The sequence below is a fragment of the Vulpes vulpes genome, chromosome 3 (genome assembly GCF_048418805.1).
Source record: "Vulpes vulpes isolate BD-2025 chromosome 3, VulVul3, whole genome shotgun sequence".
Lineage (NCBI taxonomy): Eukaryota > Metazoa > Chordata > Mammalia > Carnivora > Canidae > Vulpes > Vulpes vulpes.
Window position 1 is genome coordinate 53,906,404 of NC_132782.1, and position 25,710 is coordinate 53,932,113.

At 44.0% G+C, this 25,710-nt stretch overlaps 1 protein-coding gene across 12 annotated transcripts in view; it reads right to left on the bottom strand.

The window, feature by feature from the left end:
* RTP4 (receptor transporter protein 4) overlaps positions 1-16,531 on the bottom strand; it is a 99,752-nt gene extending 83,221 nt beyond the window's left edge. For 3 of the 12 annotated variants that reach the window (XR_012000427.1, XR_012000426.1, XM_072752480.1), the window contains exons 1-4: positions 10,759-10,843; positions 9,112-9,229; positions 7,611-7,716; positions 7,056-7,260 (exon numbers count right to left, since the gene is read on the bottom strand). Coding sequence is in view for 10 of the 12 variants with exons in the window: in XM_072752480.1 (XP_072608581.1) it covers positions 7,056-7,260; positions 7,611-7,716; positions 9,112-9,129 (329 nt within the window). In the remaining 2 variants the exon portion in view is untranslated. Of the gene's footprint in view, positions 1-2,886; positions 3,042-4,094; positions 5,435-7,055; positions 7,261-7,610; positions 7,717-9,111; positions 9,230-10,758; positions 10,844-11,700; positions 11,831-12,735; positions 13,614-16,254 lie in introns of those variants that run through there. The other 9 variants (XM_072752477.1, XM_072752478.1, XM_072752473.1 and 6 more) reach the window with 9 other exon arrangements.
* Between the last annotated feature and the right edge of the window lie 9,179 nt (positions 16,532-25,710).

Below are 25,710 nucleotides of genomic sequence, written 5' to 3' on the forward strand. Positions count from 1 at the left end.
ATTACAACTACTGTGCCAGAAGTGATATTTTTGCTAGAGCAAATTAACATAGCTTCAGAGACATGGTATTTGGGCATTGATCGGATGAATTTATTCTTTCTCAGAAGTACTTTTCATATAGAAAGGATAGCAGCTTACATATACACTTTTGTCCCAAGACCATGTTAATTCTCTCCTCCTCTGTCATAATCTGCAGAGTCTGAACCATCTGGACTTTCTGCAGAACATCACATTGATTTACTCCATCAATGATATCATTTTAATCAGACCAGAGGAGTAAGAATTGGCAAGTGCGTTGGAGACCTCACACCCTAGAGATGGGAGTCCTACAGAACCCTACAAAGATTCCCTGACAAGTCAGTAAAGGTTTTAGGGGTACAGTAATTTGAAGCATGCCAGGACAACCCTTCCAAAGTGAAGGGCAAATTACTGGATCTTGACCCTCACACCACTAAAAGGAAGCACAATACCTGTTAGTCCACACTTCTATGATTCATTTACCAATAAGTAGAGAAACCTGCCAACTTTGAATGGGACCCAGAATAGGAAAGGGCTCTGAAGCAAGCCCACAGTGCAATGCCCTGCCACATGGGCCATATGATCCACCAGACCCTTTGGTACCAGAGTCAGCTGTACTGGGAAATGGTGCCAGATGATGTTTACATCAATCCCCAGTAGGAGAAATACAATTTCTAGCACTTGTGTTCTGAAACAAGGCCATGCCATCTACATCAGACTTTATACGCCATTCAAAAACCAACTTCTACAAGCCCTAGAGGTAAAACTCCCGATGGTGAGATACCAAAATATGATGGAGCCCATCATATTTTCATGGGCAGAGATGCCCATCATGACCTAGATTCTAAAAGGCACATTTAGTCATAAGCAGGCCCAGCATAACCCATCAGAATATGGAAATAACGCACCAGGGCTTGAGCACAAGTCAGGGATAGAGAATACAAAGGAGCTGGATGAACCAGTGGCCCAGGCCCCAGGGCGACCTCTACTGGTACACTGATACCTCCTCTCCCTCAGCTCACAGCTAGTCATGTGTTCAAGGAGAGGCTATTACTTATGACCAGTCAACAGAGGAAACATAAGGCCAATCTTGGTTCACCAGTGGCTTAGTTCAATTATGTGGTGAAAGCTCAAAATGGTAGTCAGTTAAGATAAAGTCATACTGGAGTCCTTGTAAAATAAGGGGGAAATTTGTATACAGAAATGCACATGTGAAGAACACCACGTGAAAGTGAAGGGAGAGATCAAAGTGATGCTTCTATAAGCCAAGGAATGCCAAGATGGCCAGCAAATCACCAGATCCTAGGTGAGAGGCATGGAACAGATCCTTTCTCATAGCCCTAACAAACTAACACATCACATGATATCACATTAGATAAATGACCAAATATGTAGCAAAAGAGTCATAGCAGAGGTGATAAGGTCATGGAATTTCCTGGTTCCATCAAATACAGCACCACCCAAAAGCTGCCACCCTGACAGATCAATGACACAGCCTCTTAAAGAGGCAGCTGGGATGCCCCTTGGTGATGCTGCCTTGCAAGGATGAGTCACCATCCACCACGGTATAGTATACATCCTGAATCAATGACCACTATGTGTGTGGTCCCAGTAGGTAGTGTGTATGGGTCTGAAAATCAAGAGGCGGCAGTTTACCATCACTCACATTAAATTTGGTGCCATTTTCAAATGTCCCATCAACCATAACCCAAGGTTCCGCAGGTCAGGCCAGCCTAGATAGGGACTTGCTCTCACTGAGTAACACAGTAATAACATTTTTTTGCCAAGAGAACAGCAAGCAAGAAAGTGACATTCTCTTGATCCTCAGAGGGAAATAGGACTCCTGTTACACTGTGGAGGCAGTAAGAATATATTTGGCACCCAGGTGATCCACCAGAGCCCCTCTTGGTACTTTCCTGTCTACTTTTGACAGTGGGTAGACCAGTGCAGATGCCACAGACTGAGAATGGCCTTGTGACCGAGGGCCTACACCCCTCAGGGATGAAAGTCTGGATAACCCCATCAGGTAAGCCACCTGACCAGCAGAGGTGCCTGGGTGAGGGGGATGGAGAATGGGCAGTAAAGGGAGATAGTGAATATCTAGTTGCCATCCCAAGACAGATTCAGTGATGGGGCTCCATTTGCCTGCTGAACATTTTATACCAATCAAGTTGGTTAAAGTGGTACAAAATATTGACTGTAGTGGAGGCTGTGGTCCCCTGTCCAGATCCTTGCCTTTGGGATCAGGGCACTCATTGACCCAGCTCTGGGGAGCATTGCCTGCTAAAGACTAAAGCTAAGCTGAGATCTCCCTTAGGACTCCCCTCCAACCAAAGATAGCTGCTTCACCTGAGGTTGCTGCAGAGAATTTGTCTAATTACTGTTTCGTGAATATTATACCTCCTCTTAACTCTCTGAGGCATAAATCATAGTTTGACTTTTGAAATATGTTTTTGGTTTGTTTTCTTATCCTTGAATTATCTCTGTTTTCTTTGACTCGCCGTTTTTTTTTTTTTCTTTTTCTTTGCCTTCGCATTTGGAGATAAATCACATATTTAATACCCCTTGACAGTCTATCCAAATTAGGTGTCTGACACCGTAGAGCTCACTGGAAGCTCTGTAGGATTTTTGTATATGTAGATTCACTCTGGAGCTACTTTAGCTAGTCATTCCACTGGATTCCATTGGAAACTGTCCCCCTCCACCACCACCACCCTTTTTAGTAGATATATATTGTTTTTTCTCTTGAGCTCATAAGTTTTCCCAAAGAGGGCCCATCTACTCTCCTATGTATTTGAGGAGTGGGTAGGTAAGACATAAAGCTGGCATGGCTCCTGGGTTTCATGGTGAGGTAAGGGAGTCCCAGAGTCAGTGTGTAGACTTGGACTGTCTTTCTGTTGCTGGGTGGCACTCACTTGCTTCGCATCACTCAAGTCTCTGAATCCAGAGTCCCTCTAAGTCAATGTCTTCAGAGAATAAACCTCCATTCTTCTCCCTGGAGCCAGTTGAGAGTGGTTACCAGGCTGCAGAGGAGTGGAGCAAAGAAACTTGCCATAAGGCTTTCAGCCAATCCTCCTGCTTCAGCACCCCAGCACCCACCTTAAGAGCTACTCTTGCCTATAATTTTTGAACTTTCTGAGATTGTGCCACATGAATTGCTTTGCATCTCAGTTTTCCCTTACCTAATTTCTATTCCAGATCTCCTCATCCAGTGCTGGAGGAAGTGAAAGAATAGGACAGCTCCAGGGGTCGCCAAATCAAAGGGAGTCTCTTCTGGATGGGGGCATTTGGGTAGATTTAAGTAGGGGAGAAGGAAGAACAAGAGGGCATCAGGATATCAGTATTTCTAATCCATAAAATACTCTCTTTTTTGGTTAAAACTGCAGCATACCTAAAACATAATTGCCTGATCCTTGGGGTAACATTGATAGCTGTATTACTTTCCCATTTTAGCTGTAACAAGTTACCACAAATTTAGTGCCTTAAAACAACACGAATTTATTATCTTACAGTTCTGGAAGTCCAAAGTTTTAAAAGCAGCCTCACTGGGCTGAGGTCGTGTGTCAGCAGAGCTAGTTTCTTCCAAAGGCTCTGGAGGAAAATCTATTTCTTTGTCTTTATGAGCTTCTAAGAGGTGTCTGCGTTCCTTGACTCATGGCCACTTCCTCCATCTTCCAAGCCCATCACTCCGAACTCTGCTGTCCGTCATTAAATTTCCTTTTGCCCACTTTGACACTCTTGCCTCCCTCCTATAAGGACTATTGTGATTACATTGGGTCTATCCAGATAAAGCAGGATAGGCTCCTCATCTCAAGATCCTTACATTAATCACATCTACAAAGTCCTTTTTGCCATGTAAAATAACATATGCACAGGTTCTGGGAATTAAGACATGGATATCTTGGGGTGGCCATTATCTTACCTACCACAATAACTTCCTGATATCATTCATGACCCTCAGTTCTTGTGAACATATGTCAAGATATCTTAGATAGATGATAGATAGATAGATAGATAGATAGATAGATAGATAGATAGATAATAGAAATGAATGAGTACATGAATGAATGAAGAGCTTTTAGTTATTCAACAAATATTTATTATTAAGTCAATTATTTGCTAGGTTATGCTTTAGACTATCCACTAAGGAGATCTAGGAAACTAGTAAACTAGTGTTTATTCTAGTTACAGAACATTTTATACCAAGCAAACCTGACCCTGCTTGGTCTCAAAGCACATTCTATGTCATATCAAAATGGCAACCAATTTATTGCTTACCATGTAATTAAGACAAAAGAAAAGAAGGCAAGCTCATTTTGATCTTTCTGCTTCCAAGTATTTGCTTACAAAGGTAAAGAAAAAAATAATACAGATAACACAGAAGTAGAATAACACATCCGGGTCAAAGAAAACCTCTTGTCGCAGTGAACGAGAATGTATGGGACAGGTGTTTGGAACAGAAAATCTGGATGAACTTTCCCAGACAGCTTGAGCTCCCCTGATGGTCACAAACCTGGCTGTCCTCTGTGTGAGCTTTAGGTTTGACCCTAGGGTAGAGGGGGCTGTTCTGCCTATAGTCTGAGTGTGTGACCTTGATGTAAACCTTAGGATTGCCCCTGACGTGGTCTTTGGGTCTGTCCTCCATGTGGCTTGTGAGCATGACTGCTGTGCAGACTGTTGGCGGGCCATCTTTAGAACCTCAGAGTATGTCCTCCAGGGGACCTGTGTGGCTTGTGAATCACCCTGTGTGGTCTGCCTGTCTGCCATTGGGGTGGTCTGCCACTGTGCTGTCCCTTGTGTGAATTGTGAATTTCCCTGTGTGGTTTGTGAATCACCCTGTGTGGTCTGCCTGTCTGCCATTGGGGTGGGTGGTCTACTAGTCTCCCCTTTGGGCTGAGTGCCTGCCCCAGGTGCTTGGGTCTCAGTAGTGGTATGGCTGGGCCCTGACCCCTTAGAGCCATAGTAATTCCCACACTCCTGGTTTTGGCTGGACACGTCACCAATGTGACAAGAGGAACTCCTATTATCTGTACAGGAGAATGGCGATATTGATGGCTCTGTTGTGTTGTTTCGTGACCTCAGTAAACAGTAGCCCAGAGTACATGCTTCACAATTGATTGTGTCATGGGACCCATCCAAAGGCACCTCCTTGATGATGGGTAGCTCTGGAAACTTCCTAAAGCCATTCCCGTAGAATTTCTCCAGAATACGCCGCACCACATTTTTCAGAATCCTCATGGCACTCTCTGGGGAGAACTCAGGATCCTCAAATCGAGACCAGGAACACTTCTTGCACCTCTGAGCAAAAAGCCGCATAATCACCTGGCCCTGGGACTTCTGGTGCTCCAGGTACATGTGACATAAGATAAGCACTTGAGCAGAAGCCCAACTTCGCTGGCATGAGGAACACTGAAACCTGCAGACAGAAGGAAGGAGGCTGTTGTGCCTTCAGGTGATCATGGACCTGAAGGAGGTGGGTCTGGCTTCAATCTCTAAGATCTCTTCCAATTAAAAAAAGTGTAGATGATGTTAACAAATTGCCAAATAAGACTGAGAGGGATTGGGAGGCTTGAGGGTTTTGTTTTAAAATTTTTATTTATTTATCTGAGAAAGAGAGAGGACAAGCAGTGGGGGAGGGATAGAGGGAGAAGCAGACTCCCTGTCAAGCAGGGGGTCCGTTGTGGGGTTTGATCCCAGGATTCTGGGATCATGACCTGAGCTGAAGGCAGACGCTTAACAAACTGAGCCACCCTGGCACCCGGGGATTGTGTTTCTGATAAAGCTTTTTCCTGTGATCTGCTGAACTTCCACCCTACATGGTCTGAAGTTTACCTCTTTGCTAGTAAGATATCTCTGATGTCTCAGAGGGAAAAGTGGTTTTGCCATCTGCCAGCCAAATCTGGACCTCCTAATAATCACACACACACACACACACACAAAAAAAACCCTACTTTGAGGCAGGCCTTGTAATAAGGGCTGCAGTGTTATCCCCTTCATCTTTAAAGGTCCCTTCCGAGGTAGGCATTATTGAGCCCAATATCCGGATAAGGAAACTGAGTCACAAAGGCATAAGCAGACTTTTTTAAAAAACATATATTTATTCCCATTATCTATGGGAATGTAGAAGAAGGAACATTTACTCTGCCTCGGAAGACCAGGGAACGCTTTAAGGAGGAGGCGGCCCTTGAGCTGGTCCTTGAAGGATGAGCACAGGGGAGGGAGGAAAGGGCCTGCCAAACAGCAGAGTGTCATGATAAGGAAACAGAAGTCTGAAAACGCACCAGCACGGTTCATAATCCAAAAGATGGAGCAGAGGACAGATGGAGTCAGGGTGCGGCAGAGAGGAAAACAGGACAAGTAAGGTGGAAAGTAGAGCAAAGGTCCCTGTGTGCCCCCTAAAAGGAGACCCGGTTGCCTAGGTCAGCATTTCTCACCACCGCCCCACCCTTACCCCCAGCACAGGCTCTGCAGGTACAGACTCTGGAGGCTAAAGAGGAAGATCGCCCATGAGGAGAGGGTGTGACTTAGGGACTCCAGGATCTAGGTTTTAGATGTCTTGCTTGCTGCATCATTCCCTCTCTTATCCCCAGGCTTTGAGCAAAATCAGGGTCAAAGTGATTGTGTAGCCTCCCTCCAAGTCTTGGTGCTTTCAAGGAAGGCCCTGGTCCCAGGCTGGGGCTGGACCAGGAGGGCTGCTGTCGGTCTGGACTGGGGGCGGAAATAGCAGAAGTCTCTGGATGGAGGCACTCTGGAACAGGAGGTGGTGGGGAATGGGGAGGGCAGATTTGTGGAATATGGAAGCAAGCCTTGGGGACTTCCAGAAACATTTAGGGAGGAAAACTAGCAAAAGAGGAAACTCCCTCCAGCTAAGCAAGTTGGAGGGCATTGCCAACCACAAGATCACTGTGACCATGAAAGGATGGAGGTCCTGGTGACATTTGTTCCTAGAAGGAGGTCTCCAAAAAAGCAGTCAATGGCTGCTGAGCTTGACCCCCCTGTGCCCAAGAAGGCCTGCCAAGAGGCAAACCCTGGCTCACCTGCCAAATCCTTTTTGCTGGTACTGCTTCCACCCTTCTGCAAGGCAATCTGGCTCGAGTTTCCCATCCAGCTTCAGAGTCCACCTGGCCCGAGGTTTCTCCTGCTGCATCAGTTCTTGAAATGTCTGCTCCCATGTCCGGACGTCTGACACCGTTTGCTTCCCTTGAGGCTGGGAAGCCATGCCTAGTGGGGAGCTCTGTTGCACTAGGCAAGTGGCAAGAGGGGAAGGAAGAAAGAAAAAAAGCAAAAAAACACATCAGTTTCAGTTTCTCAGCCTGGAACGCGTCGGCTGTCTTCTTAAGTTTCGTTTTCCAGTGTTGGAGCCCACAGAACAGGTTTTCGTTTCGAAGACAGAGGGCAGCAGAGTTTTGCCAGTTGGTGAACAGGCCTCGCCGAGAGGGATCTGAGAGCAGAGCTCTGTTCTAGATTCTGGAGGCACCTGGAAGTGCCCTGGGGATTTTATTTTTCTCTTATGTTTACACCAGGCAAAGCACTATGCTCAGCGCTGGGATAGATGCCACTGAGCAGTGGTTTCTACCCACATAGATGCTCACACTCTTGTGCAGACACGTGAAGGCAGCTGGGGGAGCCTGTGTCCGATGCTGTCTCGGGCACCGGTGACTCCTCACCACATCCCATGGGGGGATTATTCCTCGTCTTCTGCAAGTGAAAGCACAGAGGAGTGGGTCGCCTTGCCCAAAGCCACACAGCCATTGCGCAGTGTAGGCTCGTGAGACTTGAACCCAGGCCTGTGGGGCTCTAAAACCTGGGATGTCTCTCTCCACCTCTGTCCCTGAGAAGAAGCTGAGGATGGTATTTCAGGTTCTAGGCTGTCACTCTGGAGCCAGGGTGGGAGGACCATCTTGAAACCTGACCCAGTGGTTAGGTCTAGTGAGATCTCCTGGGTCCTGCGGCAGGACACCAAGCTATTTAACTCTGCCATTTGCCATGTAAGTTATCTTGCAGGACAGGCTGCAAGCAGGTGTGGGGGCCGTCTTTCAGGGACAGGATAGAGAGAATTCCCACTCAGAGGGTGGGGGACCGGAACCAGATGACCTTCAAGTCACTTCTAGAAAGTGAGCTCTGTCCCTCTGGATTTTAAACTCAAATAGGAGAGAGAACAACAAGCAGGACCTTATGTCCTTGGAAGCCCCACTAGGGTTAGCATGTCCCAGACAGGATCAGCTTAAACCTTCTCTGGCTTTCTAGACTTTCATGTGCTCCTCTTCTTCCCTCCCTCCCCGGCTATTCTGTGTTATATAAACTCTCTGCTTTTCTAACTTTACACATTGAGGGCTCCTATGTCTACACAGATGATGTAGAAAACTCTTATGTACCCAGATAATTTTAGGAGCTTGGAATTGGACCCATAGGATTTGAGAGAAGCCTGGAAAGCCCTTAGGAATTATTTTTTTCTCTTTATGGCAGTCATCCACTTGATAATTATTTCTGTAGTTACTCTAGCTCAGGGGTGGAAGGGGCTGGAGGGATTTGGTTTGGTTAAAGGAGGGAAACAATAAACAGGAAGTGTAGTCCCAGGGCCCCTGGGTGGCTCAGCTCAGTTAAGCATCCGAGTCTTGATCTCAGCTCAGGTCTTGATCTCCAGGTTTTGAGTTCAAGCCTCACATTAAAAAGAGACAGAGAGGGAGAAAGAAATGTAGTCCCTAGAATAGCAATAATTTTACTTATATTTGTAAACATCTCTTCAACCAGCAGAAACTCTATAGGCACATGCAGAACAGATACAGAAATTTTTGGACGTGGTTGATCTGGGAAACGATGAGACTGGATGACCCCTAAGCTAAGTCCATTTACCCTGCCTTGGGGGTTCAGAATAAGGAGAAATTAATACTACAATTTGAGTGCCTGCTGTGCTGGGGATACCAGACACATCTTCACCTCCCAGACTCCAGGATGACCTAATAAGTGGCAGAGCCAGGCCTTAAACTTCTCTGAGGCTACACTAAATCTCCTGAAAGTGTGAGCTTGTCTAAAGAAGGAATGGGTTACTAATGATAGAACAAGCAGAAGACAGAAGGAGCAATTTCGAGGAACCTGAGTGGGGGTCTTCATGCTGCTCCTCTAAGGGTTGCACCCTCTGGGCTGGCGCTCCTGGGTATATCCTAGAAAGGACTGCTACTCCACTTAGGACTACTTCTCAGCAAAGGGTCACCTGGAGGGGAAGAAGGAAGGCGTTAAGACCACGTTGTCCCAGAATGTAATAGAAGGAGCAGGTTCTCCTCACCCCGCCCCTATACTGCACATTATGACTACTCACAACTACTTACAACAGGGAAAGCAGAATTAGACAGTTGTCTTTAAAATAGCAGATGACACATCATTAAATACCTATAATCTGCTCATCCTTATTCTCAGGATAGCAAGAAAGACAGATCAGTGGAGGAGCATCTACCTTCACCTTCCCTGTCTCACTTTTCTTGGCTTATCCTTTTAGTGCAGAGCATAGCACAGAGCCAGCCTGCCCGGGGTGCATCCCAGTTCCTCCACCCCCTCCCGTGGCGGCCTGGGGAAGCCCCTCCACTGCTCCATACCTCAGTTTCTCCATCTAAAAAGTGGCTATAATAATACCACTTATCTCTCAGGGTTGTTCTGAGTATTGAATGAGTTTTAAAATAGCTATCAGCACTTGGCAAGCAAATAGAAGGGTTTGCTACTTGTTGTTGTCACGGCATTGCATGTTTCTCTGTTAAGTTACCATAAAACCTTTCTTAAACATGTTGGGAATACAACAAAATGAAAGTATATAGAGACGGTAGTACAGGGAAAAAAAATAAAAAAAAAAAACCTACAAATAAGTGTGCATATAAGGGCTTGGAGAGCACAGTCGTCACTTTAGAATTCAGACTGGGCAGAGATGTACATTCCTAATCACTACACATTCCTAGATACGCAGATATATTCTGAGCTATTCCAGATACACATTCATTCCTATCATCCTCCTGTTACGTAACCCCTGTCCCCACACTGTGGACCTCCCTGGGCAAGGCCATTGCTCCCCCAGGACTCACATCTAGCAACCATCTCGATAGCCAGCTACGTGTGAAAAGTGAGCTAATAAGTAGGACAGCAGCCCAGAGCCAGCTGCTGCTCAGGCTCAGGGCTAGGCCCACTGAGGACTCCATTCCAGAGAGCAAAGATGGCACCAAAAAGGCAAAAACAAACAAATAAATAGATAAATAAATAGGCTTCTTAAAGAGAATCAGAAGAGCTGTGTAAAATCAAAAGAACTTGAACAAAAACTCATAATTTTTCAAAGGTGCTGCTTGTTTCACATTCTCCCTGAAAACCTGTTTGGCTTCAGGCCCTATACGGTCCCCATTGAATGCTGGGGTTTGCCTCCATAGACAACCATTTGGATAGTTGCAGTAGAAAGACCTTCCATGAGCGTGAAGGAGGCTGAGCCCCAGAAAGGAGAGTGACCAACTCAGACCATCCCGAAGCCCTTACAGATAGAACCCCGACTCCCATTCTCGACAGTACTTCCTCTTTTTCAATACAGGCAGCCTTAAAACCAGAGTCAGAACTATTCAGGCTCTGTTCCAAGACTGTGGTGAAGATGTGTTAAAGCAAGGTCCCTAAAGCACCTTACCCTGCCACCCCCACTGCAGACCAGTGCCAGGAAACCAGAAGGCTAGAGCCACACCATTCACTGGCTTTTCTCATCTCTCTGACTCAACTTACCCAACTGTTCCAGCCCCAGAGATCACATTAACCACCCGCACCAAGGTCTTGTCTCAGTCTCTGCTTTCTGAACCCCAACCAAGGCAAAGAGCAGTTTCATTAATTTTTTTCCACTTCCTTCCTCTGTGCACAAAGGCATATTTTTTTAAAATTTTATTTATTTATTCATGAGAGACACACAGAGAGAGAGGCAGAGACATAGGCAGAAGGAGAAGTAGGCTCTCTGTGGGGAACCTGACGTGGGACTCCATACCAGGACCCCGGGGTCACAACCTAAGCCAAAGGCGGATGCTCAACCACTGAGCTACTCACGTGCCCCACAAAGGCATTTTCTGATCTGACACAAAAGTTGCTGAACTGCCATTCTCGCAAGAAAAAAACTGAACAAACTGAAAACTAACAACTCTTCTTAGATCCATTAGAGAGATGGGGTCACAGGGCAAGCTGCTGCCCTGAAAACTGGAGAGACAGAGGGGTAAAGACAGAGAATCACAGCTTCTCAGAGCCAAATGCCCAGGAGCCACTGTTGCTGGAACCAGTACAGGCAGGAACACTTGAAACTGTCGTTGCCAATGGCTGGAGGCTCAGTGAAGAGCCGAAGAACTGAAAATCCTGGAGGCCCTATCCTAGGGGAGATCCCCATGCTTTCGTGAGTTCTACCTCCAAGAACCCTACCAGCTTCTTGTTCTGACGACGGAGAAAATTCCTGTGCTTCCAGCAATGGGAGCAGGAGAGTAACTTTTTTTTTTTTTTAAGATACCCAGAACTCTCTGTTCTTAACAAGGTCTTCCTTCAAAGAAAACTATTTCAGCAGAGCGTAACACACCTGGGTTTATAAATACCCGATGCCAACTGCTGCTGGCCTCCACCGTGCACATGGGAAATGACCCCACTCCTTTCCGTGTGTGACCTCCTTTCCGCTGGTATAAGGACAAGACTTACCAAGCTTGCAGTGATGAGAGAGGAGAGCCAGGCATAAGCTTAACGGGGCAGAGCTGCCCCTGTGCTGTTCTCTGGGAGCAGAGCCAGGTCCTACACGGGGCAGACTCATTCTCTTCTCAGCCCACAGTATCTGGGGGAGAAATAAAGAATTCAGTCAGCTGTCAAAGATTTCCAAACATCCACTAGAATCATTCACCCCACCATGCCATGGAAGAGATTTTAAAGGTCCTCTAAGTCCCATTCTTTACTGGCTCACTTTGTAATGGTTGACATTTGATTTATTTTTTTTAAGATTTTATTTATTTATTTATTTATTTATTTACTTACTTACTTACTTACTTACTTACTTACTTATGACAGACACACAGAGAGAGAGGCAGAGACACAGGCAGAGGGAGAAGCAGGCTCCATGCAGGGAGCCCGAGGCGGGACTCGATCCCAGGACCCCGGGATCACACCCTGAGCCAAAGGCAGATGCTCAACCGCTGAGCCACCTAGGTGCCCCAACATTTGATTTATAAGTGAAAGTTTAGATACAATTCTTGGAGTGATTCAGGGGGAAAAGCTTGTGCTTCAGATTAGATCAGGGTGCATGTTCCCCCTCCAACCCTTACTGAGTTACTTAACCTCTTTGAACCTCAATGTCCTCATCTGTGAAATGGGAGTAATACTCAGTGCACTATATTTAATAAGGTATGCACTAATATGACATAAATATGAACTATAACCACTGTATACATGACATAATATAACTATATCTGATAGTATTATTTCGAAAAAGATGACTCTATAGAGGCTTGAAATAGTTGCACTTGGATGGATTAGAGCATTTGAACATAATAACTAAAGAGTAAAGAAGACACAAGGACTCCCTTATGGAAAAAAGAGAGACATTTAGGCCAAGAACTTAGAAAGTGTCTGTGTCTCTATGTTGGGCAAAGGAAAAACAGAAGATTAAAATGAATAAATTTTAACTATTTTTTAAATTAAATTTAATTTTTTAAATTTTAGAGCATTTCATGTGCTAGAATGTACCTTTATCCCCAGATCCATGCTGCCCATCTGGTAACCCGATGGCTTGGGACTCTTAATAAGAAATGTTTCAGAATGGAAGAGAGATACGAGCAATGGAGACAAGTCAGCAAGGGCCACCACGATGTGAAGCTGCAGGGACACTGCATAGCCTGCTGGTGGTCACTCCAGTCAGCAAGAGCTTGGCTTTTTACCCCTGCAGGCTGAGGCTGGCCTGGCCATGAGAGTGCAGCTCAGCCCTCAGGGAGATCCATGAAGCCCCCCTGGTATCCCAGAGAATTTTAAACCTGCACAGAGAGCAGCCAAGACCCCAGGCCAGCAGCAGAAGACCAGCAGGCCCAAAGCCGCAGACCCCCAGGGGTGGTTTGTGAGTATATTAAAAGGTGAGGACATCTTGACCTCTAGGACGATGTTTTGCAATATTGTCCCCTCAAGGACAGCTCAGAAGGTTGGTGCTGGAGCCGTCCCAGAATCTGACTTAGAGTCTTCCACGAAGTTATTGATTTTCCCAGTTCGTTCCCCAGATCATTTTCACGGCCGGTTTCGTGTACCTCTCTGTGGGAGCACTCTTCATTCTCGGCCAGGAGATGGAGGATTAGGTTTTCCATTGTCGGAGGAAAAGAGGTCAGTTCTATCTCTCTCCCTGCCAGCTCTTCAGGGATTTTTTTTTTCCATTGCATCTTTGAAAATCCAGATTCATTATAACCTTGTTTCAGTGAGGTGCTAGAATGTGCTAGAATGGCCCTGCTGGCCCTGCGAGCACCTTTAATTATTGAGTATCAGTAGCGTATGTCAGGCCTGCAGAGAGCTCAGGGAGACCTACTGCTTCTGAACACACGGTGCTGTCGCCAGAGCCGCTGGGAGGTGCAGGTGATGAATGTGGCTGGAGGCATCAGTGCCGCCTCACTGCTTCTCTCCCTGCTCGCCCCTTCCAGCCCCGTGATTTATGACGCTCTGTCCTGTCCAATTTTGGCCGCAGCCTGATGAATGTCATAAGGCTGTAAACACTCCAAGGCTTTACTTTTTGTGTGTTTTCGCCCACTTTGTATTTGTTATGATCCATGTCACCCAATAACAGATTAATTTTTGCATCCACTTTGTGTTCTTGTGAAGCTCCTGAGTTTGGGAAATGAATATTCGCAGCACTAATACGTGGAACTGAGCTGAAAGATTATTCTGGCACGGAAATTTAGGGAGAAGAAAACGAGATACTGTCCCCAGGGAATTTGATAAACAAAGAGGATCGGATTCGGGAGAGAGGACCTAGATTTGAATCCCCTGCCGATTGCCATGATCTGGACAAGTATAATACTGCTCTACCTCAACTTCTTTTCTGCATAGCAAAGCATTGGCTTAGATTGTGTCGGGTTCAGTCCCACTTCTGGCCTTCTGCGGGTGGTTTGGGGCTCTGGATGTACATTAGAAGTTGCAAAAGGATCCTCCTATATCCCGCATTGATATGGTCGACAGTGTGAGATTGTCCCAGGTGGGTAGTAGAGGGAACCTGAGCACAGTCCTCCAGAGGCCGAAAACCTACCTCCTGGTAGAGCTTACACTTCCCTCTTCCCACTTTCAGAGAAAACTGAAGGGGGGTGGGTTGGCAAAGCTGAGAAGGCTATCTAGACGTACCTGCTAGAAGAGAAGGGGGACGGCGTGTAGACGTCAGTGCCTAAGAAGAGGGAAGAGTGCTGAAGTAAAGGGGACTATGTAGCTTGAGGAAGGGAAAATGCACTAGAAGGGGTCTCGCTGGAATTTCCAAAGATGTTTCTGCGTGCAAAAGGATGCAAGCTCATCCCTGAAAACCGAGAGGGCCAAACTGCAGGCAGGGGATGAAAGGAGAGCTTTCATTCAATGTAAGGGACAGCGGAACATGACTGTCATTCCAAGTTGGACAGAAGTGGGGTGGGTTTCCCTCCACTCCAGCCCCTCTCTAGTGGCATCCCAGGAATTTTGAGTAACACACAGAGGGCCAGATTAAGAATTAAAGACTGCGATTGAAAGCTATACTTTTCCAGGAATGGACAAGGCAACCACACAGAGAGGATACCAAACAGTTCCACACCAAAGGTCAGCTGGAGGAGATGACTTTCAGGCCTCTTCCTAGATTTGCTTAAAATCCCCCAGGGAGTATCTCCTCCTTCCCTGGAACTGAAAATAAAATACAGGAGAAAATGATATGGCCCTGTTTGGTGCAAGTCAAAGTATCGGTGTAAATGGGCCAAGTAGGTGTTTGTTTACAAAAGGACTATTATAAAGTCTAGGCTGCCACATTTTCCATAGCTCTAACCCTCAAGTCAATGAGCACACAATGGTCCATATCCATTTGTAGCCTTCAGAAATGTTTCCATTCTTTTCCGCATGATTTCCTCAAGTGTGACTGCTAGGTAGATTTGAGTGTCGCAAGTACTAGTGGGTCTAGATTTATGGATAGAATGCAACTGAGAAGTGAAAACAAAACACTACTTATGATCTGAGCTCATTTTGAGAGGTGTGCTAGACCTCCAGTCTGCCAAGACAAATCAGCTTTGGTGAAGAAAATCCATCTTTGGGCAGCCCCGGTGGTGCAGCGGTTTAGCGCCGCCTGCAGCCCAGGGCCTGATCCTGGAGACCCAGGATCGAGTCCCACGTCAGGCTCCTTGCAAGGAGCCTGCTTCTTCCTCTGCCTGTGTCTCTGTCCGTACCCCCCCCCCCCCCACCATCTCTGTGTGTCTCTGAAAGAAAGAAAGAAAGAAAGAAAGAAAGAAAGAAAGAAAGAAAGAAAGAAAAAAAGAAAGGAAGGAAGAGAAAAAGAAAGGAAGGAAGGAAGAGAGAAAGGAAGGAAGGAAGGAAGGAAGGAAGGAAGGAAGGAAGGAAGGAAGGAAGGAAAAAGAAAAGAAAAGAAGAAAGAAAGAAAGAAAGAAAGAAAGAAAGAAAGAAAGAAAGAAAGAAAGAAAGAAAGAAAACCCATCTTTACTCCTGAATCTATTCCTATACAATGCCTTTCACCTCCACGCTGTTTGTTATCCTGGCCCACAGAATCACCCTTGATCGTGTCATGTTCTAGATCATCCATCTGTCTAACCACAACCAGCTCTCTCCTCCGGCTACTCCCACCAAAGCTGTTCTAGACCTTGCCAGCCCCTGACCTCTCTGCTCTCTGTCCATCAGCAAGCACCCTGCCGCCTTTATCCCCAGCTCTCCAGCCCTCTCCAGTCTAGATAATGTGGTCTTTCACTGAGGCTTGTCCCATCTGACTGCTAAAAATCTCAATCAGGGATGGATCTACTTCCTACTTTAGTCAAATATGTAAGTAGCCCTCTGGCTGCTGCTGGGAAAACACACACGTTGTTGGTGTCAAACACACACGTTGGTGTCACGTTGGTGTCATATATTTACGTCCCCAGTCTCAATAGAGCCTCTACCTTGTCCATACTCTCTCTGCTCCCTTCTCTTCCACTGTTAGAGCTATTTCGAACTGTGTGCATCCTCCCCCACATCCCAACCCTGCCATTTTACCAGCTCGCTCGAGGGAGATGGCCTTACCTCGTTCACTGGGAAAGCTGAAAGCTTCAGATTGGGGATCTCCTCAATGTTCTGCCACCAAACCCACAAACTCCTTTGCCTGTACCCATCCCTTTGTCCTTCACTCCTGCTTTTTTGCAGAAGTGTCCTTCAACCTAGGTCGAGTGATAACTTCTGTCCTTCCTGAAAATCTTGACATTTTCATTTCCCTCTTTTATACTTCTGATAAGCTTTGCCTACTGATGCTTCCACTCAGCATTTAAATGTGTTGACCCCACATCGCCTTTCAGCTGTCACTGATCTCCTCCCTCCCTGTCACAGCCACATGTCTCAAATGAGTCTCTTAACCTCACAGCCTCCCACGTCACAGCCTCAAAACTTTCTTACCTCCCATTTCCTCTGACTTCCATCCCCACTACACCTGACTTCTGTCCCCAACACACCACTGAACCTGGTCTTACCATCATTTCCCTTAACCTCCTTGTTGCTAAATTCATTGGATAACTCCCGGTCTTCATATTACTCGAACTCTGTGCAGAACTTTGGCCTCTGTGAAACAATCTACTTTGACTTCGGTAATACCACACAGTCTTGTTCTGTTTTGGTTTTCTCCCCAACTTTCTAGCCACTGTCTTAGCCTCCTTTATAAGTTCTATTTCCTGGGCTTGTTAGTGTCTCTTGAGCTCTGCCTTCTTGTCTGATGCTCTACTCCTCTTAGGCTAGGCCTTCCCATGTACACTGCCTTATGCACCCTGCTGCCTGCCTACAGTTCCAGTCTCTTCTGAGTGTCATAATCTTATCTTCAGTTGCCTCTTGAACATCACCACTTTGATTTCTATAGGACTTTCAATGTGCTACACTGAAAGCGATCTATCTAAAATTCAGATCTCATCATGCCAATCCCACACTGAATCCCACGTTTCCATGCTATTCTTAAGTGGAAGGACAAATTCCTTGGCTTGACCCCTTAACCCTTTGGGCCTCTGCTTACCTCTTAAGACCAGCCTCTCACCTCAGCCATTGATATTTTGGGCTAAATAACTTGTTGTTGTAGGACGCTATCCTGTGCATTGCAAGATATTTAGCAGCATTCCTGACCCCTTTCATTTTTATTGTTGAATAGTATTCTAACCCAATATATTTTTGGCATTTGTTCATATTTTATGGACACGGTGCAATTTTCTTTTATTCATATATTCTCCTTACCTTTGTTATATGATTGTGTCCTTGCAGGTTGCAACCTGGAGTCTCTAACCTAGGTTCTAGAAAGAATCATGTTTTACAGTGGCTTCAACAGGCCACTCTAGAAGCCAGCTAACCCTGATCTTATATTAATAATTGGATTTCTCCTTTGTGAAGACTACTTAATCCTGCCCTTTTTCTTTGCCTCTCCCCTCATCCTTGCAACTGGGCTTGGTGTGATCAGAACTTTGAGCTTGCTACCATACTGCCCTGTGCATATTTTTACCAAAGCACTGTACTATATGTTACCTATCCTACTTACTATTGTGAATAGTTTAGACAACTAGAAACAAAGACAGCATATTATTGTTAATACTTCTAGCACCTAACATGTTGCCTGGCACATGTTAAACACTTAATAAATTTTTTGTTGAATGAATGAGTCACTGCTTTGTAATTTGCCTTGTATTGTGTTTTCTTTGGATCTGGGCCTGACTTGGTCCCGGTCAGGCTTCCCAGAGATGGAGTCTTGCCTTTGCACAGGGTAAAGAAGCTTTGACAAAGATCTGCTGTCAGAGACAACAGATGGTCAGAGGCACACTGGCATGGTTCACTGCCTGCCTCCATCCTAGATGTCACATAACCATCTCTCTAGGATACTCGTTGATGCCCTTTGCATTGACTCATTGACTGAACTGTGTTTTACACTCACTCCTCATCTGGTTTTGTACTTTAGCCTGTGTCCTGAGTGAGCTGGCTTAGTCCAGGGAAGGAACCAGCAGGAAGTCTTATGTGTAGGCAGCTGGACCCATTGTTCTGGAGGTTAGAGAATAAGCATGGCTATCTTGAGTGAGAGACACCAGAAAGTAAATTCTTACTCACTGTTGGCTGACGCAGTGTGGAAAGATGTTTTATTTTTTTATGTAAGATGTTATTTCATTTCTTATTTAACAAACAAAGCATTGTTCTAACTTGCTCAATCTTCATAACAACATTATGAGGTAGCTCCCATACTTATCCCTGTTTCACAGATGGGAGCACAAAGAAATTAGTTCATTCACCATCACACAGCTGCCAAGTGGCCAAGCCAGGATTTGAATCCAGGTGCTCTGGCTTTCGAATCTTGCTCTGCTGCCTCTCACTTCTGGGTCTTTCCACATGGTGTTCCCCCTTGCTATAAGATTCCTTCATCATCCTTCACCTGGCCAACTACTGCTCAACCCTGAAGTCTTATCTCAGGTATCTTTTTTCTCTAACACATAAGCATTTACTACTTCCCTAAGCCCGGATTTTGTGCCTACCCCATGTGCTCCCAGAGTAGCTGATATTTTTTTCTTTTATAACACTATCACGCTTAGAGATCTATTAACTTTGTTCTAATCTCTTCTATGACTTAAACTTTTCAAGAGCAAGAGCATTTTCTACCTGGTTCAACATTGTATCCTCACATCGAAGAACGAAATACCTGGAAAGTAGCAGGTGCTCAAAAAAATTGTTACATAAGTGAAACCTCCATATTTTAATATAAAAATTTAGCATTATTCCAAGTCTAGTCTCTTTGCTCCCCTCTTATCGATTTTTGGATTGATGGAATATCAAAGTGGAATAAAACCAAAATAATGGGTAATAATAATCGCTCCCACTCACAATTTTCTTAAACTGAGTGATTAATATAATAAATTCACATAGCTGGGGCACACCTGGGTGGCTCAGTGTTTGAGCATCTGCCTTTGGCTCAGGTCATGATCCTGGGGTCCTGGGATCAAGTCCTGCATTGATATCCCCGCAGGGAGCCTGCTCCTCCCTCTGCTTCTCCCTCTGCCTGTGTCTCTGCCTCTGTGTATCTCTCATGAATAAATAAATAAAATCTTTAAAAAAATAGACTCACATAGCTAAGTAAATGTATCTCTGCAGTATTCAGACCACTTCCAGAACTTGTCTCCAACTCTGAGAACACAGTAAAAGGACATTAAAATTCTGAATATATTATGGGTGACTCCCCATCACCCATTTAATGCTGTGGTGTGGTGGGGCAAGGAATAGTAGTGAATGGACTCCATCCCAGCTCTAGGGGCAGGAGGAGGGCCAAGACTAATCTAAACCTATCAGTGAAAGTGCATTTCCCTTCAATAATTACATGAAGTCCAGTTGCCCATTCTGAGTCAGCGAGTTCCTTCTCCTACAGCATCATGTGGGGTGCAGAGAGGACCTTTGGGTCTTATGGCAGCCCCTCTGTCTCTGTGAGGAAGTTCTGCCTCAGAGTGAAGTTGACACTTCAGAGGTAGAGAAGGGAGATCAAAAGAAACTGGGTTCTTGACAACATCACCAGGTTGTGGCATAACATTTCAAGAGTTCACCTTCTTTCGGTTAACCACCCATGTTCCCCTTTATTGTCTGAACCTGTTTGAATTAAGTTTCCCAGTCCTTGCTACATAAAGGCTACATTGGTACATTGGAGCTTGTCCAAGGACATAGGACCCTGGTGCCAGGTGGGCAAATGAGGCCACTACCCCAGCTAGCTTCCAGATCACACAAACACAGGAAAAAGAGCTGTGGCAAAGAATGCAGAGCTCCAGATCATCATCATTGCCTCTGGCAATTGTCTCTTTAGCAGGCTTTCAGAATGCAGAACTAGCAAAGAGAAACTACCCTAAGCCTAAACTTCTTCAATCTCTTGTCTACACCTAAATGTCTAAAAGGTCAACAAATAATTCTTGAGAGATTCAGGCTCAACATCTGACACTGGAAAAGCACAGACTTGGAGATCAGAGCAACATCTTTCTAGTAAATAAGGTTGCTAGGGTAAAGAGGGGATGTTTAATTTGTATTCTGAGAATGTTCAAATAGATATTTCTTCTAGCAACATCATGCAATTTTGTAAAGGAAAGACTGTCTGACAACAAAGAAAACTGACAGCAAAGTACAAACAGAAGGCACTAGATATCAAGGAGAACCAAAGCAGGAGAGGGCATGCTCAAGAGTGCCCCCGCGATCAGAGAAAAGGCAGAAGGAGGTGAACAATTAAAGAAAAATAAAGATGTAGGGGACAAATCCAGAAGGTCCCATGTAGGTATAAAATATAAAGCCTGGAAAGAGAAAATTGCAATTTGAGGAGAAACAAGAAAAGGAAGAAGAAACCTTGCTTGAGTCAAAAAAAAAAAAGACATATTTCAATTTGAGAGGATGTCATAAAGAGCATCATTAATCAAGATTCCTACACATACACATACTCCAGTAAGTTCTTTTTTTCATATCAGAGAAATTAAAAAAAAAAAAAACAAGCAAGACTGAGCAAGACTGGGAAGAAATGGCTTACCTACAAAGAAACAGAAATCAGATTGGCTTCACATCATTTCTTATTAATATTAAAAGTCAGAAGGAAAAGAAGCCACATTTTGAGAGTTTAAAGGGAAAATATTCAAGGCCAGAAAAATATATCAAGTTATTTTCATTTGTAAGGGGGTAAAAAGATATTCTTAACAAGCAAGAACTCAATACATATATCTACATTTCTCAGAAGCCTTGTTAAAATTGTGCCCAAAAGACAAATAAAATAAGAACTCTGGGATTTGAAGATCTTTAGTCTTTTAATATTTAACATCTGAAAGATAATTTTTTACCATATTTAGGATAGTTCACATTCTTACTATTTTACATAGAATTTTAATCATTAATATGTAACCTCCATGACGGAGAGGGTTTTGCCCATTTTGTTCATCCTATATCCAGTGACTAGAAAAATGCTTAGCAAATAGTTGGTGCTCAAGAAATATTTATTGGAGGAATGAGTCAACAGGAAATAGATGGTAAATCAGATCCAATGCCTTTCCCCTAGGTATTTTCTTTTTCTTTTTAGGTAAATACTGTTCTGATTTGCATTCACAGACTTCCTAATATAGAACCATCCTTGCACACCTAGAATACTCTTCATACTAGTAATATACTATTCCTTGAATATATAGCTGCATTTGATTTGATTAGATTTTTATAACTAACCTTACATTAGATGCTACTCTTTTGGTTTTTCTATTTGTATGTTGTCTGTGTGTGTCGGACTTTTTTTTGTTTAGTCTACCTAAAATCCGTTCTCCTTTCTCTTCATAGACGGCCCTGTTTTCATGCGGACTATTACCACTTCCTCATTCTAAGCCCATAAGGTTCAGGTTGGACTAATTCTACCGCTGTTCTGGGAATGGACACATCATCCACTCCGAGCCTGCTGGAGCACCAGATCTGCCACAGGGAGTGCTTCAATAATGGGAATGGAAGCGAGGTGGGACCAATGAGATACCTTCTCAGAACTTGTACTGGAATTGTCAGTAGAGAGATGCTATTATTCTGCTGTAGCTCTCCGCTGATGGAATGTCGGCTTGCACCTGCTGGGGTACACCTTGCCACAGGCAGGTGAGAAAGTGCGCTGGGAATGAAAGCAGTAGAAAGGAAATTTTACATGCTTATTTTCAGCATGCCAAAGCCATACTCTCATATCTGTTAGTAACGTGAACAAAAAAGCTGCATTTTTCCCGTAAGTCCATTTGACATAATGAATATAACATTCATAAATTAGCATTGTCCATATTTGTGTGTGTGTGTGTGTGTGTGTGTGTGTGTGTTTGCTCTATTAAGTTTTGGTGTCGGGTCTATGCCAGCCTCATAAAAATATCTGGGAAAATACTTGTTCTGTTGTTCTGGAATATGTTGGAAATCCAATTACCCACACCTCCTTCCACTCATATTCAGAACACATTGGACCTGGACCTAGGGGAGGTCACTCATATTCAGAACACAATAGACACTGGACCTAGGGGAGAATGAAAATATAGTAGACCCTGGGTCCTTGGGTGGCTCAGTGGTGGAGCATCTACCTTTGGCCCAAGTCGTGATTCTGGGGTCCTAGGATAGAGTTCTACATCAGGCTTCCTTCAGGGAGCTTGCTTATCCCTTTGCCTGTGTCTCTGCCTCTCTGTACGTGTCTCTCATGAATAAAAAATAAAATCTTTCAAAAAAAAAAGAAAGGAAAAAGAAAATATAGTAGACCTTATAGTACTGGTAAAGCTGGCCTGAAGAACATGATGAGCTCTGCAGTCAAAATGGGGTCCTCCTGAACTGAACTTCCCAGTCACTGGAAGGTACTGGAACAAGGGTTTCTCCCACTAATGCCCCTATGCCCATACATACAATGTGGGGAGGGCAAGAGAGCCCTGCCTTGAGTTAGTTTTGGTTTTTCAACTTTCCTGAAGAATTATGTATTTCACTTAGATTTTTCATTTAGTTCTCCTTTTTCTCATTCCTAATGCTTTATGTTTTTATTTTCTCCATTTATTCAAAGCCAAGTTCCCAGGGATTGCTTATTTTAACCTATTCCACTACAAATCTTTAAAAGTTAGATCCTGATTGTGCTCATATTCCCTCAAGAAGAGACTATTAGTGTGCTTTCTCTTACTCTATCCTCCATCTGCCTGTTAACATGATTGTGATTTTTACTCTGAGTTATTAAAATATGTGTTTCTTCTCTTTTAAGAAACTTAATTTACACTTAAAAATGAGATTTACGGGGGCACCTGGGTGGCTTCGTCAGTTAAACATCTGCCTTCAGCTCAGGTCATGATCCCAAGGTCCTGGGATCAAGCCCCTCCTCGGGCTCTCTGCTCAGCAGAGAGTCTACTTGTTCTTCTCCCTCTGCCCTTCCCCTTGCTTATTCTCTCTCTCTCTCTCTCATAAATAAATAAAATCTTTGGGAAAAAAAGAGATTTGCTGGATTCAGTGAAACTCAGTATTTTTTCTTATATGTATTATTTCCCCCAATCTGATCTCTTATTCCTGATTAAATTTTAATCTGGAGGGCATATTTCTTCAAGTCCTTCATAAGATGTTCACAGTGCATACTCTTTTGAGCCCTGCAGCCCTTGGTTGGAGGACAAAAGGCATCACCATTTTTGCTTTGCCACTGCTATTCTTTAAATATTTCTCAAGTCTACCAGTTTCCCAAGTTGCAAATACAAACGTGAATGTCAAAATCATTCTTTTCCCCCTTGTAAGTAACCTGTTCTCTCTTTTCAAAAACTTTTAAAATGTACTTTCTATTTCTAGAAATTAAAACTTTACCACAAAATGTTTCCTTGCATTATTTTTATTAGTTATGTATATAATCCTATGACTTTTAATCCAAAAGTACTTCTCTTTATTCAGCTCCAAGAAATTACATTTTAAAACAATTATTATTTCTCCATTCTTTCCTTTTTCTCTTCTGGAGCCATTTGTCTTTGTCAACTATACTTCCTGAGTCCATCCTCCATTTCTCTTTAATTTGCATTAATATTTTTCATTGATTTTTTTTATTGGTCCATATTCTGTACTGTGTTTTTAGGTCTATTTCTTAGATTAATAATCCAGTTTTCAGCCTTCCATACATTTTCATTCCTTCTGTAGAATTTCAATGTTAGAAGTTGTTTTTTAAAATTATTTTTCCTAATTTTTGAGGGTTCTTTTTTATTATTATTATTATTTCTTATTATTTCTCTTTTGTAACATCTTGAATCTCATTGAAAAATTGTATCAATGAGTTCTCTTTCTTGTTCTCTCTTCCCTCCATTCTACATAAATGGGCCCTGTTTTATTTTTATGTGTCAATGTTCTAGCTTTTCCATTAGGCTTCTCATTCTCTCAAATTCTCAGCATTAAGATGATGATGATGATGATGATGATGATGACGTATTTTCAGTCTTATCAACGCAGCCTAGACCTGTCAGCACCATCAGCCAGTGTAAGTTCCGTTAACACTATTCAGGCTGAGCTGTTCGGGCCTTGGAGGTGTTAGACCCTTTCCAGGTAGGTCTACAGCAACAGGTAGACAGGCCTGGATTCCTGAATTAAGGAAGGGGAAGGCCACTGGGTTCATGAACCTATCCTGATTCATGAGAGGGAAAAGAGAGCACTGGAAAAGAGCTGCAGCCCTATGCAGGCCTGGTCCACCCAGGACAACTCGTGTCAGTAGGACTGAGCCTGTCCTGGGCCTGTAAACACCACACTGACTGCAAGGCTGGTTGCTTCTCGGCTTTGCTCTGGGCTGTCTGAGATGCAAGCCATCACCTGCTGCCAGCAGATCCCAAGTGGTTGCCTGAATCGTCTCCATGGTAACTGAGGTGCCAGTCAGGCAAATGGGACTTCATCCAGGCTTCCTTTCTTCCCTGAACTCTGGCCACTTGGTTAAGCCATCTCAAAGAAGTACTAAGACAGATATCTGAGCTCAAAACATAAAGTTAGAGTATTTCCTTTCTCCTTTACACTTGGAGAAGATATATTCCACTATTTATAGTTTGGAAGGTAAAAATAACTGTTATTTTCTAAAAGGGAATTCATGGAATGGTGGCAATCACCTCATGCGTGAAGTCAGAGGCCCACACAAGGTTCACAGCTCACAGTGAGCCAGGCCTGTGTTTCTCATTGGTGAAGATTACTGATAGAAGGGGCCCAAATCTCTTCCCAACAATCTTGTGAAAATCCAACATTAAGAATGTGAAGATACTTTCTTAAAAGTAAATCATTATGAAAATACAATCTGATGTTACTATTAATATCTATAAGAACTGGAGTTATAATAAAAAAGAAATGGACTGTCTCACATAGCAATAAAACTCCCTGTCACTGGGTACATTCGTGAGCAAGTAGCACAGCCCTCTCTTAGAGATATTTGGGGAGATGGATGCATTGGACATTAGAATTATTAATCTCCAAGTCCCTTTTCAATTTTCTGAGAGTCTGTCATTCATCCAGCCCTTGGAAGTGTCACAGGCCTGGGAACCAAAATTTCCCTGAAGTTAAACTCAGCTCCATAAATTGGAAGTCAAATAGGAGCAAATATATATTCTAAATTGGGGTAAAGTATGGCCTCAATATGTGGCTAATGCACACAGACTTCTCTTTCACTAATGACAGGGAAAAATATTACAATGGGAATTCTCTAGTAAAATAGCTAGCTGTAGCCCATTGTCATCATCCTGACAGGCTGAGGGAGAAAGAGACCCCAGACTTAATTAGCAAAATCTGACAAATTTTCTCTTGAGCCTTAGGCTTCAAGCCCACCTGCTCCTGCTGTCTCCTAGGCCCATATTCCAAGTCTCCAGTCTATACCTAGATGTGGTATAAATGGATGAGTTCATATCTGCAAGCTATCAAGAAAAACCATCCACCCATATTCAAACAAACCTAAGCAAGAATCATATCTCTGTCAGTTGTCATATCCAATATATTCTGAAAACTAATGAGCCTTGTTAAATTTCTACCAGAAACTGACAA